This window comes from Equus caballus, chromosome 7 (assembly GCF_041296265.1).
Source record: "Equus caballus isolate H_3958 breed thoroughbred chromosome 7, TB-T2T, whole genome shotgun sequence".
NCBI lineage: Eukaryota > Metazoa > Chordata > Mammalia > Perissodactyla > Equidae > Equus > Equus caballus.
Window position 1 is genome coordinate 20,808,042 of NC_091690.1, and position 15,415 is coordinate 20,823,456.

General features: G+C 39.0%; 1 protein-coding gene across 3 annotated transcripts in view; it reads left to right on the forward strand.

The window, feature by feature from the left end:
- SIK2 (salt inducible kinase 2) overlaps window positions 1–15,415 on the forward strand; it is a 121,407-nt gene that overhangs the window by 79,802 nt on the left and 26,190 nt on the right. For all 3 annotated transcript variants that reach the window (XR_290540.4, XM_001500043.7, XM_070272767.1), the window contains exons 5-7: window positions 12,857–12,981; window positions 13,420–13,543; window positions 14,915–15,135. Coding sequence is in view for 2 of the 3 variants with exons in the window: in XM_001500043.7 (XP_001500093.4) it covers window positions 12,857–12,981; window positions 13,420–13,543; window positions 14,915–15,135 (470 nt within the window). In the remaining variant the exon portion in view is untranslated. The remainder of the gene's footprint in view (window positions 1–12,856; window positions 12,982–13,419; window positions 13,544–14,914; window positions 15,136–15,415) is intronic.

A 15,415-nucleotide genomic window follows, 5' to 3' on the forward strand; every position in this document is an offset into this window, starting at 1 on the left:
GAGGAGTCAAGGAAGCTTCATAGAGAACGAACTGTTTGAACTCAGGCTTGAGAGATGGGTCAGAAGCTTGCCAGGAAGATATACAGAAGTATTATTTTGCAGACAGGCAGGCAGACTGTGTAAATACCACAGGTATAAGAGAGGAAGAGTTTGGAAGGTGGGGAACTATAGCTCAATACTGGTGAAATGTAAAATCCGTAGGCCTGGGACATTGACAACAGAGTTTCTTATGGGCAATAGGGAGTGTAACCTATTGAAAATTTTATGGTGGGGAGTGGGTAACGTGGGACTGGGTTAACATTATTAGATTTGCGTGTTAGAAAGATGTCTCTCTGGCAGCAGAGTGAAGATAGGTGGAAGATGTAGATAAGATTGAAGATGGGGCCAGCCCAGTGGCACAGCGGTTAAGTTCGCACTTTCCTCTTCGGTGGCCCAGGGTTCACTGGTTTGGATCCCAGGTGCGGACATGGCACCGCTTGTCAAGCCATGCTGTGGCAGGCGTCCCACATATAAAGTAGAGGAAGAGGGGCACAGATGTTAGCTCAGGGCCAGTCTTCCTCAGCAAAAAGGGGAGGATTGGTGGTGGATGTTAGCTCAGGGCTAATCTTCCTCAAAAAAAAAACAAACAAAAAATATTGAATCTTCCTGAAGACAGGAAGATTAATAAGGAATCTAATGCAGTAGTCCAAGTAAGAAAATATGGGTCTGAACTGGAGTAGCAGCAGTAGAGGTTGTAGGAGTGGGAGGGAGATTGATTTCAGTTAGGGTGTTTAAGAAGCAAAAGCTGAGCAAAGTTGCAGGTGGAGGTGTTGTATTCTAGGATTGTTAAGGAGGAAGAGAGACGTCTAGATGAGAGGAGCAGACCAAGAAATTATTAGTTGATTAGCTAGTGTGGATACTCACTGGACTCACTAAGTTTGGGGAGAAAGCAACTGCCTTGGTTTGCTGCACTGTGGTGTAAAATTTAAGTTAAAGCCTCTGATTTGTGCATTTAACTGATTTATTTCTGTGCCATTTCCTATTAGTTTTTGCCTTGGGCATTTGGGGAAAGGCAAATAATTAATTTCTACTTAACTTTGACTTTAATTTTAATTATTTTATTTTATTATTTTTTTAATAATTAATTTTAAATGCCAATGTTATATATGTTTCAGGGAGGTAATGGATTTTCCCTTCTGTAGTCTATTTTTTTTTCTAATGGGATTACCTGAATAAGACAGTTTTGTAAGTTGTTACATTCCCGTTATATATATAAAAATTTCTATTGATTTGTCATTTTTGTTTTGAGAAATGCAATCCACAGTGTTAGTTAGTGTTTTGTAGTTTCTTATGTGTGCTCACTTCTCCCATTTGGGTTTTTTTTCCTTCTTTTGGCCTTCCATTTGGTCTCATTCATTTCCCTCCTTTCTGCCAGCCTTCTGTAGTGCTCGTCATTGGAACTTTTTGTTTACCTCTCCTTGAATGCATCAGCTTCTCTAAAATGACCTCTTCAGAGAAGACTCTTGTTTTTTGAAGTCCTTAACTGTATAATAGTTAAGAAGGGGGAAACCCCTGCTTCAGCTTTATATTCCTTTATCACTGAAACAAAAAATTCACAAAAACAATTTGTCAAAGGAGTTCTGGAAGGAGAAAGGTTAGACGTGTGAGTCATATGCTATAGGAATTACATCTCTCACTGACATCTCAAAAGAAAATGTCAAAGTAGAACGGCAAGAAACCTGCAAACAGAATATACAGAATATTCCTTTAAGGTTATTACCGAGTTTTGCCTGGCTATAATATGCCTACTATAATTCTGCCTGTAATATAGGTAGGTAAACTCAGTATTTCTAATGTCATTATGTGATATCTAGTTTTTTGTTTGTTCCTGTTTTTATTTTTGTTTTTGAATATCTAAACTTGAAGGCCTTCTAATTTTTATCTAGAAGACAGGTAAAGTGTCAGAGACCTAAAGTTGTTCTCTCTGGTTAAGCTAGTGTGACAGCTAACATTTATCGAGCCTTCACTGTTTTCAGCTACTCTGCTAGGGACCTGTGTCATTTAATCTTCGCAGCACCCCTCGGAGCTGCAGAGCTCTTGCCGGTTTTTCGATGAGAGAGCTGAGACACAAAGAGAGTCAGTAACGTGCTAAGGTGACTCAGGTGATAAGTAGCAGCTGGCATCCACACCTGGGCCTCTGGGACCGCAGCACCTGTGCTTCCAGTACATGGTGTGGGAGGTTCCTCACGTTGTCAGTTATTCCTAAGGGCTTCTCACTGCTTGAATTTTGGGTCCCATCATTCTATACTTACTGTCCTTGATTCCATACCTCACAAGTGGAGACACACATGCACACACACACACACACAGTATATTTAAGCACTTAAATATCTTCTTGCCCACATTTTTTTTCTCTTGTCATCCTCACCACCATTTAGCCCAAATTTTAGTAAATATTTATTAAGCATCTACTATGCTCCTGAGCTAAGTCCAGGAGATTCAGATATTTCAAGACAAAAACAACAGCAATGCAAAAAACTCAACTCTGCTCTCACCTCAAGAAATTAATCTAGAATCAGACCTTTAATAGGTCTAGTTTCTATAAATATAACACAAAAAGTAATTGTTGTTAAGGCCATGAGGCTAGGAGAAAGACTAACTCTGCCTGGAAGAATCAGGGAAGTTATTAGCTAAGACTTGATTAAGAAGAAGGCATTTGTGGTAGGATGGGGGAGAGAGTGTGTCGAGGGGGCGAGGTAGGGATGGCAGCTCCAAGCAGATGGATCAGCATGTGCAAGGGCAGGCAGGCAGAGAACTCAAAGCATGTAGGGAAACTACAGACCAGAGCTAGTGGAACGTGAGTGCTGGTGAGGAATGATAGGAAAAGAGCCTGGACAGGTAGACAGAGCCAGATCGTGAAGGATTCCACATGCTGTCAAAAGTTTAGATGTGTTCCAGTGCTGTTAAAGCATTTCTCCAGGATATTTATTTGTTTGTTTATTTCTGAGGAAGATTAGCCCTGAGCTAGCATCTTCCTCTTTTTTTTTTTTTTTTTTTTGCTTGAGGAAGATTAGCTCTGAGCTAACAGCTATGCCTGTCTTCCTCCACTTTATATATGGGTCGCCACCACAGCATGGCTGATGAGTGGTGTAGGTCTGTGCTTGGGATCCAAACCTGCAAACCTGGGCTCCCAAAGCAGAGCATGCCAAACTTAACCACTATGCCACAGGGCCAGCCCCCTCCAGGATATTTATTTTTATCCATAGATTTTATAATGTTTTTATGGCCCTGCTTCCCTTTAAAAACATCATCTTCTGATCTCTGAAAATTCTTGAATTTTAAAGAAATCTAACACATGTAGGAAAGAGGGGACTCCATGGAGAAATTGCAAGAACCCAGAATAAAATAGAAAATTATTCCCTCAAATTATACTTTCTCTGTTTATTCTACTTGAGAAGATTTCTTTAATTGCTAAATGAGCTGAATAAATGAACTGCTTTAGCCATCTTGTATGTTGAAATTGAAGAGAAGCGCAAGTCAAAACTAGGTTTAAATTAAAATATTTGTCTCTGTAAGACAGAAGATGGAATAGAAGTATCAGACATGCTTCATTTTAATAAGTACAGAAAGATGTCTTTGAAATTAGCTTCTAATTTATGTTCCTCCAATGAGTACACTTCAGACACCGATGAACCCGTGGGTTCACCCACACCTGTGTGTGCTCATTGCTTCAATTAGGAGACCTCCAGCCTTTGCAAAATAGGAGTGTTAGGACATTCAGAGTAAGAGGCAGAATGCAAAGAAATACTGGCTTTCATTCGTTTTAGTAATTGCAGAACTATTTCCTCCTAGCTATTTTGGCTATGACTATTCAGGCATTAAGTTGAGAATAAATAGATGAAGGACATTTAGTTTTATTCTTCAACTTTCCTAATCTAAAATGTTTATAATAAATACTTAGATAAGGATAAAAATGTATGAATTACTTGGAGGAAGTTTTCAGAAGATATCACAGTTCAAACAAGGCTTCACGTAAAGAATGTGGAGTTTGATATCAGACAGTGCTGGTGCAAATTCTGGCTGTGCCACTTAGCAGCCGGGTGACCTTGGGCTGATTATTTAACGTCACTGAGCCTAAGTTTCCACATCTATTAAACAGATTAATCTGGAACGTTGTAGGAATTAGCAGTAATGTTGGAGACAAGGAGGGTGGTAGGTAAGAGTCTGGGCTCTAGAGCCAGGCTACTTGGGGTTGAATACTGGCTCTACCATTTACTGTGTGACCTTGGACACGTTCCCTAACCTCTCTGTCCTTAGTTTCTTTATCTGTAAAGAGAGAATGATAAAAGTTCATATCTCATAGTAGTTACTAGTTAATATTTGCAAAGTACTTAGAACAGTACCTGGTACGTGGTTAGTGCTATTTGTTTGTTAAATAAATAGTTAATTAAAATTCCTGGCACCATGTAAACATTCAATAAATGGTAGCTATTATTTATATTCAATGTATAATTGATTCCATGTGAAAACAAATTCTGAAAATGTTGATAGCCATTTAACCCCCCTCAGCATGTTTTTGTCTTTAATTACCAAGGCCTTAAAGCCTTATTAATATAAATCTCAGCAGAACGATAATTTATCATTTGTATTCTGAATTGTCTCTGCTTGATGCAAATTATTTTTTTTTTCGGAGAGGGACCTTAAATCTAATTAGTAACGTGTAATGAGCCTACTTAATCTGACGTGTGCATCACAAGTCACTTGTCTTTAACCCAAGAGGAAGGCTTCCTCTCTGGATTGGCCCACAATCTCTGCGTGGCCCATCATCTCTCATTATTGCTTCTAATAACCTGCCTGCTTACTGGAAGACCTTGAGACAGGGCTTCTTTATGTGGCATTCCAGTTTTGCGCCCTGAAGCCAAACAAGGGTAGGGGAGACTGAGACAGGTTTTATTGGTAAAATATTTATTAGAAGTCTTCCATTTGTTATCCTCCTGCCACTCGTATTATGCAAAATGTAAAAAGAGCTTTGCAGGAGCAAGCACAATGAGACCTTGTCTTTATCCCTCAAGCCTACTTAGCACTAGCAGCGCGTTAAGCCTGGAATATGGAAGACAGCTCAGAGGGTTTTGTTTCGATTTGTTTTGCTTTTCACTTCTTTATCTTCCTCCCCTCTCCCCATTCCATTTTGGGCTGAGGAAGATCACTTTTTGCTCCTTAGCTCACGGAACTCTCATAGACAAACAGATGTCTCGCACTGGTCAGAGGATCACATTTCGTCTCAGCTGTGATGATTGCTCTTGTGCCCTGCTGTCAGGTAGGGAGGGAGTGACTGGTGTCTGGAGGGAACTATGCAGCTGGCCTTTTCTCACCGGTGGGCAACAGAGTAAGCACTGACGTCAGCCGTGGCTGGTGTTCAGTTTGTGCACTGGGTCAGCCCTGTCTCTCCTGCTCTCCTACCTTTCGTTTGTCAGCTTTCATTTCCTCATAATTGTCTTCTTCACTCCTGTGATAATAATTACAAAAGATGTGTGACTCTTCAGTGAGACTGGATATCTGAATTCTACTGGTAATTTTAGAAGTGAAGATAAATTTAACCCTAAAGCCATCTGCTGCTCTGTAGGAGGATTTTTTAAATTATAAATTAGACATTATAACACACTGCTGGAGATTAAAAATTGCCTTGGTTGTGTTGATTCATGGAAATCGTTTACTTTTTCTTAGCTTGAAGACTGGTTTCCAATGTTTTGTCTGCTTTTTTCTTTTTTAAAAAATGACTTAGTTTACCTAATGACTTCTTCTATTTAGTTTTTATGTCATTTAAGTTGAAATCCTGAAAGTATTTAGTAATTATAATCATTTTTCAACAATAAACAGTGACAAACTGTGTTAAGATTTTCTATGTCTTTTTCACAACCTCTGTTTTAGTCTTGATTTCCTGGCTACTCAAAAGAGTGGTCTCGGGACCAGCAGCATGAGCATTACTTTGAAGCTTGTTAGAAATACGCAATCTCAAGCCCAACCCTAGATGTGCTGAATCAGAATCTGCATTTTAGCAGATTCCCCAGGTGATTTGTATACTTGCTAATGTCTGATCTATCTCGTTCCAACACACATAACAGAATTCTCTAGTGTGCTTGGTTCCCATCAGACAGTGATCATCAGGATCAGCTTATTTACTCTGTGCAAGGCCCTGTTATTCCTAAAACATTGGCCCTTTGCTAATGATGTTTGGGCACTGATAATTTATGTAATTTAGTGATGACAGTAATAATAATCGGGTTTTGTTATCAAGAAGATATAGGTCAATCAGTCACTTTCAAAATATAAAGCAGAAAACAGTAATAGCAGTTCTAGTACTGTTTTCAAATATATCCATAGTCTGTTACTGGTTAGTTAGATAAAGGTAATTAGAGGACTCAGCTTTTGAGGCCAAGTTGATTTCCATGAGAGTCAGTCAACAGTAATTGATCTGTTCTGTGGTTAAAGACTACCCCAAGCCCTCTCTTCTACAGACATTTTAGGCCACACAGAAACCAGGTGAGAGAATATGGCTATATCAGGAAATCTGAAAACCGTCGTTAGAGTAAAACCTCAGAGTACGTGCATTAGTGTTGTAGGGATGGGAGCGTGTATCATCTTCACATGAAAAGGACAAGATGTGTCTATTTAACACATCATACATTGTTAAAATGAATATAGCTTCCTAAAATGAAGGTTGGTGTGTATTTCTGACATTGACTTTGTAAAAATCTTAATTATATCCATTCATTTATTAAGGATGCTGTTAACATAGCACCAATATTATAGAGAAGAGAAAGCCCTCACTTGTCAAGTTCCGCTAGTAGAAGGATAAATTAGAAAATCTTTCATCTCTATTTAATGTAAAGGATTTTTCCTGGGTTTATGACAGCCTTACCTCCAACTTTAAGTTGGATTATACCGCTTTGACTAGTGGTGTTCTCAGAACATCTGTGATATATTGAAAAAAAAAACACCTGGCTTGAAGTTCAAAGGACCTGTGTTTGAATACTGGCTAAGCCACTTGCAGCTGTAGATCCTTGGGCAAGTCAGTTAACCACTTCAAGCTTCAGTTTCCCCCTTTGTAAGGTAAGGACAATCATACCTCACAGGGCTGTCATCACCATTAAAGGAAATAATATATACAAAAATACTGAGGGTGTAATGCCTAGCCCAAAATAGGCATGACATAAGTGTTTTTTGGATTTGAGTTTAGCTCATAGACCGTGTTGAAGGACTAGTTGTTATTTTGTTTCTAAAACTTATGATTTCATATTGAACTTTTTCAAAATTGAGAAGCTAAAAGGTTGTTTGAGAAAGATTTTACTTTTTTCTGCTGTGTTTAAGAAATCTTGAAAATCATGATTGATCTGACAAATTCAAAGTGTGTTATGAGGGAGAGTTCAAACAATTACTCCCACGCAAATGACAAATTACTACAGAGTAAAGATACTTCTTTATACCTTTAAAATTTGGTCAGAGTTGCTCAGCCAATCATGTATAAATAAAATAGTATCAAAATAATGTTAAACTGAACCCTGGATTGGAGTGAGAAGTATCAGTATGAACTCATGGGTTGTTGTTCTAATACATATTCATATAGATACAAAAATAAATACACGTGTGTGTATATACATGGATTAGCATTCATACATATATTTCCTAACTCTGTCTGCTGACAGGGCCTAGAAGCAGTGATACCCCAGTTGCTATGAGCACATCTAGGTCCTAGTCTTGGTTTCTAAATACCATTTGTCTGTAAAAGGAACCAAGGCTCCTTGGAAAAGGAGTTGATTCCAGGGCTGGGACAGGGAAAATACAAGATGAGCCTGGAACATCTTCTGATGCCAGAAGATAAGGGAGTACTTAAAATAAAATGAAATTTTAAAAATATGGGGCCATGTGGGGGGCTGGCCCCGTGGCCGAGTGGTTACGTTCGCGTGCTCCGCTGCAGGCGGCCCAGTGTTTCGTTGGTTCCAATCCTGGGCGCGGACATGGCACTGCTCGTCAGACCACGCTGAGGCAGCGTCCCACATGCCACAACTAGAGGAACCCACAACGAAGAATACACAACTATGTACCGGGGGGCTTTGGGGAGAAAAAGGAAAAAATAAAATCTTTAAAAAAAAAAAAAAAAATAAGTAGCAATAGTATTGAATTATAACCCAAAGAATAAGATAAATACTCATGACAATATTATAATTAATAAATGATTTAATGAATAAATAAAAGGGGAAGAAGGGACAGCTTTTCCTTAAAGAAGAATTGTAATTAATAAGTGTAGAAGAAATGAAGGAAATGAAAACTCACCATTTGACCATCACAGTAATCATTGCTGCGATCAGGATCCATCAATGAATGCTAAATTAGTGAGTGAGAGTTTAAAGAGAGATGGGATATGTATAGTCTCAATGTATCTCCTCTAAAAGATGTATTGAAGGGAAAAACAATGACTTTACATTGGAGAAACCCAGCAGACACCACCTTAATCAAGAGATCAAGGTTATCCCACCAGTAATTAGATGTAATACTATGCACCCCCTGATAGGATGCACCAAAAAGAGCACTTCACCTCTGTGATGCTCTTCCCAAAAATTCGTAATCTTAATCTAATCATGAGAAAACATCAGGCAAATCCAAACTGGGGGAGAGTCTACAAAATACCTGATCTGTAGTGTTGGTGCTCAGGAAAGACTGGGAAACTGCTACAAATTGGAGAAGACTAAGGAGGGATGATAACCAAATGCATTGTGGAATCCTCAACTGGAAAGGGACATTAGTGAAAAAACTGGTGAAATCTTGATAAAGTCCATGGTTTAGTTAACAGTATTGAATCAATGTTACTTTCTTAGTTTAGATAATTTTACTAATATAGTTATGTAAAATGTCAACCTTAGGGGAAGTTGAGTGAAGGGGATAGGGAATTTTCCTTACTGTATTGTTGCAACTCTTCTATAAATGTAAAATTATTTCAAAATTAAAAGTTAAATAGTATGTAAGTGAATCCAGCATTACATGGTGTAAGTTTTACGACAGAGAAACAGGAAGCAAAATGTCTGAGAGATATAGCAGCCATCATTTTAGGTGTTAACTTGCAGATGGAGAAGATATTCTACTGAAAGCATGTTTCCTGTCTAGCAAGGCCAGGCTGGATCTGGGTCTAGCATAAAAAGAGGAATGCCCAAGTTATTGTTTTCATAATGCTTTCCGAAGTCGGATGATTTGTGGGGTCTTTTATTATTCTCTGTTGTCATGAGACTCTCTTTTTTGTGTTTGCAAGGTAGTTGACACATATGCTCCCAAATGTTTAATGAAGGAATGAATGAATTTGGTTGGTGTGATGAAACATTAATCCATTCCATTTGAATAAATGGCGATAAGAAACAAATGCTGCATAGCTATGCCATTTTCAAATTTCATCCCTCTTGCTCACTCCTCATTTTACTGTATACTTTCAGGCAGAAAGCTACAGACTGTGAATGAAGCAAATTACCCAGATTCCTGTGAAGAAATAAAAAGGCTTTTATTTTAAAGCGCCTTTCCATTGCTGCTTCTTAACTTGACAATTATTAACTTGCTCTATCACTGTGCCAGACAAGGACGTAAAGGTGGTGGTTAACAGGGAGGGCTCTGTAGTCAGACTTGGTTTCTGTTCCAGTTCTGCAACTTAACTCTAGCAAGGTACTTAACTGTCTGCCCTCACTTTCTCCTAAAACAAGGATACTTGTAGGGTTTTTCAGAAGAAATCATCTTCAGAGAGCTTAGATCAGCTTCTGGCACATAGTAAGCACTTTTAAAAGAGATGATGACAACATATTCATTCGGCAAACCTTTATTGAACAGCTGCTGTCTACAGACAGCACGCTAAGTGCTGAGAGTACAGACGTATCATTTCCCTTTCTCTACTCTCAAGGAATTTAATCTGATGGGGAAGACAGATAAGTGAAACAAGAAGAAGAAGAATGGCAATTCTTCTTCTATTCTCTTGCGTAGCTTACCCAATAGCTGCTGTTTATTGAGCATCGACTGTATTTCAATAGCATGCCTAAAGTGTTATGTATTATCTACTTCTAATATGTGTACTTATCTACATATCCTTACTTATTGTGAGTATAAGTTACTCACAATAACTTTATAAAGTGTTGATATTGTCCCCATTTTGCAAATGAGTAAACCAAGGCTCCGAGAAGTTAAGTAATTTGCCCAAGATCACACAGCTAAGTGGAAAACCCAGGATTTGATCCGAAATCTGCCTAATGCCAAAGTCTTCCTTAACCCATATATCAGATGATTGCAAATACAAAGTGCCTTCACAAGGTTATAGAAGACGTCTGCATATATGCTATTATAATAGCTTTAGTGAACCTGTTTGTCTTACAGTGTTTCGTTTAATGTTCCTACGGGCTCACGTTCCAATTTTCTTCAGTTACCTCCAGGAAATAGAAGTAAACATCTGCTCAGTACCATTCTTCTTATAAGTTAACAGGCCGCTTTCTCTGTCCTAGATGTGTAAAGGCAAGGTTGAGAGTGGGCGACCAAGGGCACTGGGATGCCTTCCTAGCTCTTGCTCTCGTCTTGTCTATGAAATGTGCCAGTGAGAGAGCCCAGGGTCCGTGAGGAGGCCAGGCCGCCTTCCTGAGAGGCCTCTGTCCCAGCCACTCCTCGAGTTCATTCCACTCCAGGGAAGTTCAGAATGAAGTCCAGGGAAGTTCAGAATGAAGGAGTTACGTAATGGCTCTTTGAGATGTTAAAACTTTACAATGCTATTTGGAGAGTATCCTCAATTTACATGTGCTAAAACTTGTCTTGTGATTATGGTTTAAAGTGCATCAGTTGTTGGACCTATTTCAGGATCTCCAGACACACATCCCAGAGCTTCTTGTGCTTTTCCTTGTTAGTAAATTAGTATTTTCCTCTTTAAATATTATTTGAACATCTAGTCCTTGACTCATTTGAGAGTGTAGTTTTTCTAGAAAATTAGAAACGTATCAGTATGGACATGTGGGTTATGATGTGATATGATTGGCTAGTCGGAGAGGTGGAGTTGAGAAGATAAGACCTCTCTGACCGTTGTTTTGGAAAGCCAAGTATAGGACTGAACTGCAGTCACCTTGTGAAGGGAGAAGTTCTCATTGCCTCCTGCTCCTGGATGCCAGGGACAGACCACAGTGTTCCACTACATTTAGACTCTTTCCCCACGTCCCCTGTTTTCTCTTCTGAACCCTTAAGCTCCTCTATACTTTTTCTCCCGTTGCTGTGTATTTTCTCAGGAGCTTTTCTCTGAAAGGCCATAGTTGGTAATGATGGCTTCACATAAGTAGAAGAGAGCTGACATTTCACTTCTACTATGGCATTTTACATTCCTAATCTCATTTAATCCTCACAGCATCCCATCTGAGTAGTGGATTATCCCCACATTTATAGATGCAGAAACTAAGGTTCAGGGAAGTTAAGTAATTTCCCCTGGGGGACTTGAAACTAGACGGGGACTGGAAGTCAGCTCTAGTCCTCCCTGACTTCATAGACTGCACTCCGCCATGAGGCTGTGGTGTTGGGGATTGTGACTATGGTTACTGTTACAACTGCTTGCCACCAGTTTTTACATCAACAGCTGAGAGAATGCTTCACCTAAGGTACAGATGTGTGCCATAGTCTCAAGATGTGAATAGAGTGTGAGTTTATGTTAACTCATTGGTTCCCACAACAATCTGCTGACTACACTTATTTATTATTTCAACTTTACCGATGGGGAAACCAAGGCACACAAAGACTGATCCAAAGTCACGTGGCCAGTCAGTCTGGCGCTGAAGACTTGATCCAGTCCCCCTGGGGCACTTCTTAAAGTTGACGATCCCTGCAGTGCCCTGTGCTAGCTGGGAGTAAAGCTAGTTCCTGTCACTAAGGCAGTGTTCTTCAGTCAGGAGTGTGTTACAACATAACACAGTATGACCAGAACTTGCAAAATAGTAGGAATTTGTTTGTTCAGTAAGAACTTGAGACTAAGTGAAGGCTTAGCAAAAGGGAACAAGCTTGCATTTCTACCAGAGCTCACAATTCGGTATTCTGCTGTAATTTTCATGCATATTGAAGATATCTTAGTACAGTGTTTCCAGACTGTATAACAAGACTGTAGATTCAGTATGACTAACATCATAAGGGGAAGGCCATTAACTGGTTTACAGTATAATGCCACTGCATTCCATAAATGAGTAGATAAGAGATACTGGTGATAGGTGGCCTGTGGCTGGGACCATATGGCCATCACCTGTTAATGAGCTGTTCTGATGGGTCTCTGCCAAAATCAGGATGTACAGGCCAACACTTAGAGAGTTGTTACTTCAGAAACGCTATACTCAGTTGCCTTAAAAGGTTATATATCTTGCTACCCTGGGGTAATGGCTGTAAGAGCAGCCAGTCCACTTGGTTGGATTAAGGTAAATATGTTAGAGTTTTACTCATTCGTTTCTTTCTTTATAGACCATATAAGATAAATGGTCTTAATCATGGAGTAATTGAAATTCTAAGATTATCAAATTCAACTTGATTGTCCACACCAATGGATTTTCTTTCAGACTTAAAAATACATTATTTAAAGTCTTCTTCCAGTCTCTCATTCACTTTGAGAAAAAAATTTGATTCATGTACACATTCGTTCAGTACGTATTTAGTGAATTCTTAATATTTGTTAGTCATTGTGCTAAGTGCTAAGGAAACATCACAAGATAGATGTCATCCCATTCCTCCCAGAGCAAATAGTAGTAATATTGTTAATAGAGCATATTATTAAATTTATTACGAGAAATTCAGTATAGTTTGAGAGCATAGATGAAAGTAACATTTATTTCCATCCCAATAGATTTCGGTTTTGGAAATTTCTTTAAAAGTGGTGAACTGCTGGCAACATGGTGTGGCAGCCCCCCTTATGCAGCCCCAGAAGTCTTTGAAGGGCAGCAGTATGAAGGACCACAGCTGGATATTTGGGTATTTCTTTGCTTTGCTGTGTTAAATGCATCTATGATGATAATACTTGGTACTCTGGCCCATCTTTGAAGCTCTTGGTACCTAAAACATAGACAGTAGTTCATACTTTCCCTGTCCACTGGATTGTAATTAGTTAGAGTATCTTGAATTAGATTCTAGGAATCAATTTCTAGGGACGGATGTTAATCATCCTAATATCGGCAATAAATTAAAGTTGAGTAATAATCAAAATGATTAAATTCAGATCTTTTGGTATTTATTATAGGATACTTTATTGCAGTAGTTAGGGTTTCAGGGTTTTTTTTCATAGTCTGAGAAAATAGTAAATCCAAACAAGAATTTTTCAGTCCATAGGATTTTTAAGAGCCCTAGGGATATTTAGGAAAATAAAGTGTGACGTTTTCGGGAGAAAAGTGATTGCGTTGATTTCTTCCCTAGAGCATGGGAGTTGTTCTTTATGTTCTTGTCTGTGGAGCTCTGCCTTTTGACGGACCAACTCTTCCGATTTTGAGGCAAAGGGTTTTAGAAGGAAGATTCCGGATTCCATATTTCATGTCAGAAGGTAACAACTTGTTCATCTTACAATTGTGCTTTACAGAATTTGTGCTCCAAGTGAAATGCCTAGGCAAAGGCTTCTCTTTTTCCAAGAGTTTGGGTGCCAAATAAAGTGACTGAGTCACTTTAAAAGCCATAGAAATAAGCACCCCCTCCATGTAGGTGAGAGAAGTTCCAGCCTTCCTACTTGTAACTGAAAACAGAAAGTTTCCCAGATTAAGAACAGCAAGTCTTCCCATTTATTCTCAGTCTATAAATGTCCCAGGCTTATTTTAGACTTAGAGAAGCACTTTGTAGATACAGATTCACAACCATTTTATTCTAAGTACGAAATGGATTTTCCCATATCCTTTGGGGGGAAGTTGCAAATTAAAATTTTTTAATTAAATTTAAAACCAACTGGCAAAACTATTGAATTAAGATGAAATGCCATAATCCCTACCAGTCCTTGTATTGGGTTGTTATGTAGGCATCAGTTAAGTTTACCCCTCAGTTTAGTTTTTGGTTATCATCCTTAACTCTTTTGCTCCTACTAACAGTAGAAGTAAGCCCTAGTAGTTAATTGCGTAGACTTTGGAGCCAGACTGCCTGGTTTTAACCCTGAGTTCCCTACTTACTGGCAGTCTAACCATGACAAGTTATATCTCCTCTCTGTGCTTCGATTTCTTCAATCTGTAAAATGGAAACAACAGTAGTTACTAATAGAGGTGTTGTGAGGATTGATTAAATTAATCTGTATAGAGCACCTAGCATGGTGCCTGGCACACAGCAGGTGATACAAGGTTAGCTTATGTGGGGGTAGTAAAGAGCATGATATCAGCTCAGAGAATAAGCTAGTGCCCAAAGTTGCAGCAGTGCAGTTTTCTTGGTGTAATCAGAAGTAAATAATGTTTCACGTACATTTTTCTCAGCTGCACTGATATGGAGAAAAGCAACAGTCCACTGGAGAGCTCTTGCCTCACTTATATACATAGCCTTAGTATATCAGCCTCAGAAGTGACTGAGGATCCATTTATTATTTGCTTGTTCTAGGAAGAAGGCTTGTTTTTTCCTCTAGTGGAAATCTAAGTCTGTGTCTAGATATTTTCAGTTGAGAAATTCAGTGGAAAGGTTCATTTAATGCAAAATTGGATAGACCTACACCCTTCTGTTGAAGTATTCATTCATGGTGATGGTTAATTTTGTGTCAGCATTCACCATGTGAACTTGACAAATATAAGTAGCCTTTATATATTCATTTGTTCATTTGACCTACTTTCCGGTGGGCACTGTGGAGGATACAAAGATTAATGCCAGTGTACCAAGTCACATGAGTCAAGCAAATACTCTGAAGTGCAAGGTGATTTACATGGTTTTTCTAACATTGTGTTTCCTGTAGATTGTGAGCACCTCATTCGAAGGATGTTGGTCCTAGACCCATCCAAACGGCTAACCATTGCTCAAATCAAGGAGCATAAATGGATGCTCGTAGAAGTTCCTGTACAGAGGCCTACTCTCTATCCACAAGGGCAAGAAAATGAGCCATCCATTGGGGAGTTCAATGAGCAGGTTCTGCGATTGATGCACAGCCTTGGAATAGATCAACAGAAAACCATTGAGGTAAAGTGCTCGGAGATTTGACTAAAGATACTTTAGGATTCTGTTGTACTTAGGAACTTGAAATTTCACACGCTTACCTGTCCTCCTGGTCTTTCAGCATGCCATCCCAGCACCTGGGCATACTGTTCCGTTTTCCCTCAAGATTACATCAGACTCTATTTATGTTTGCTTTTATTCAATGTATAAATTCCTCCCTTTGCCCCATCTGCTAAAAAATTCACGAGAAAGGGTTTATATAGGATTGAGAAAAGACAAAGATGGAAGCTAATTACAAAGTAGA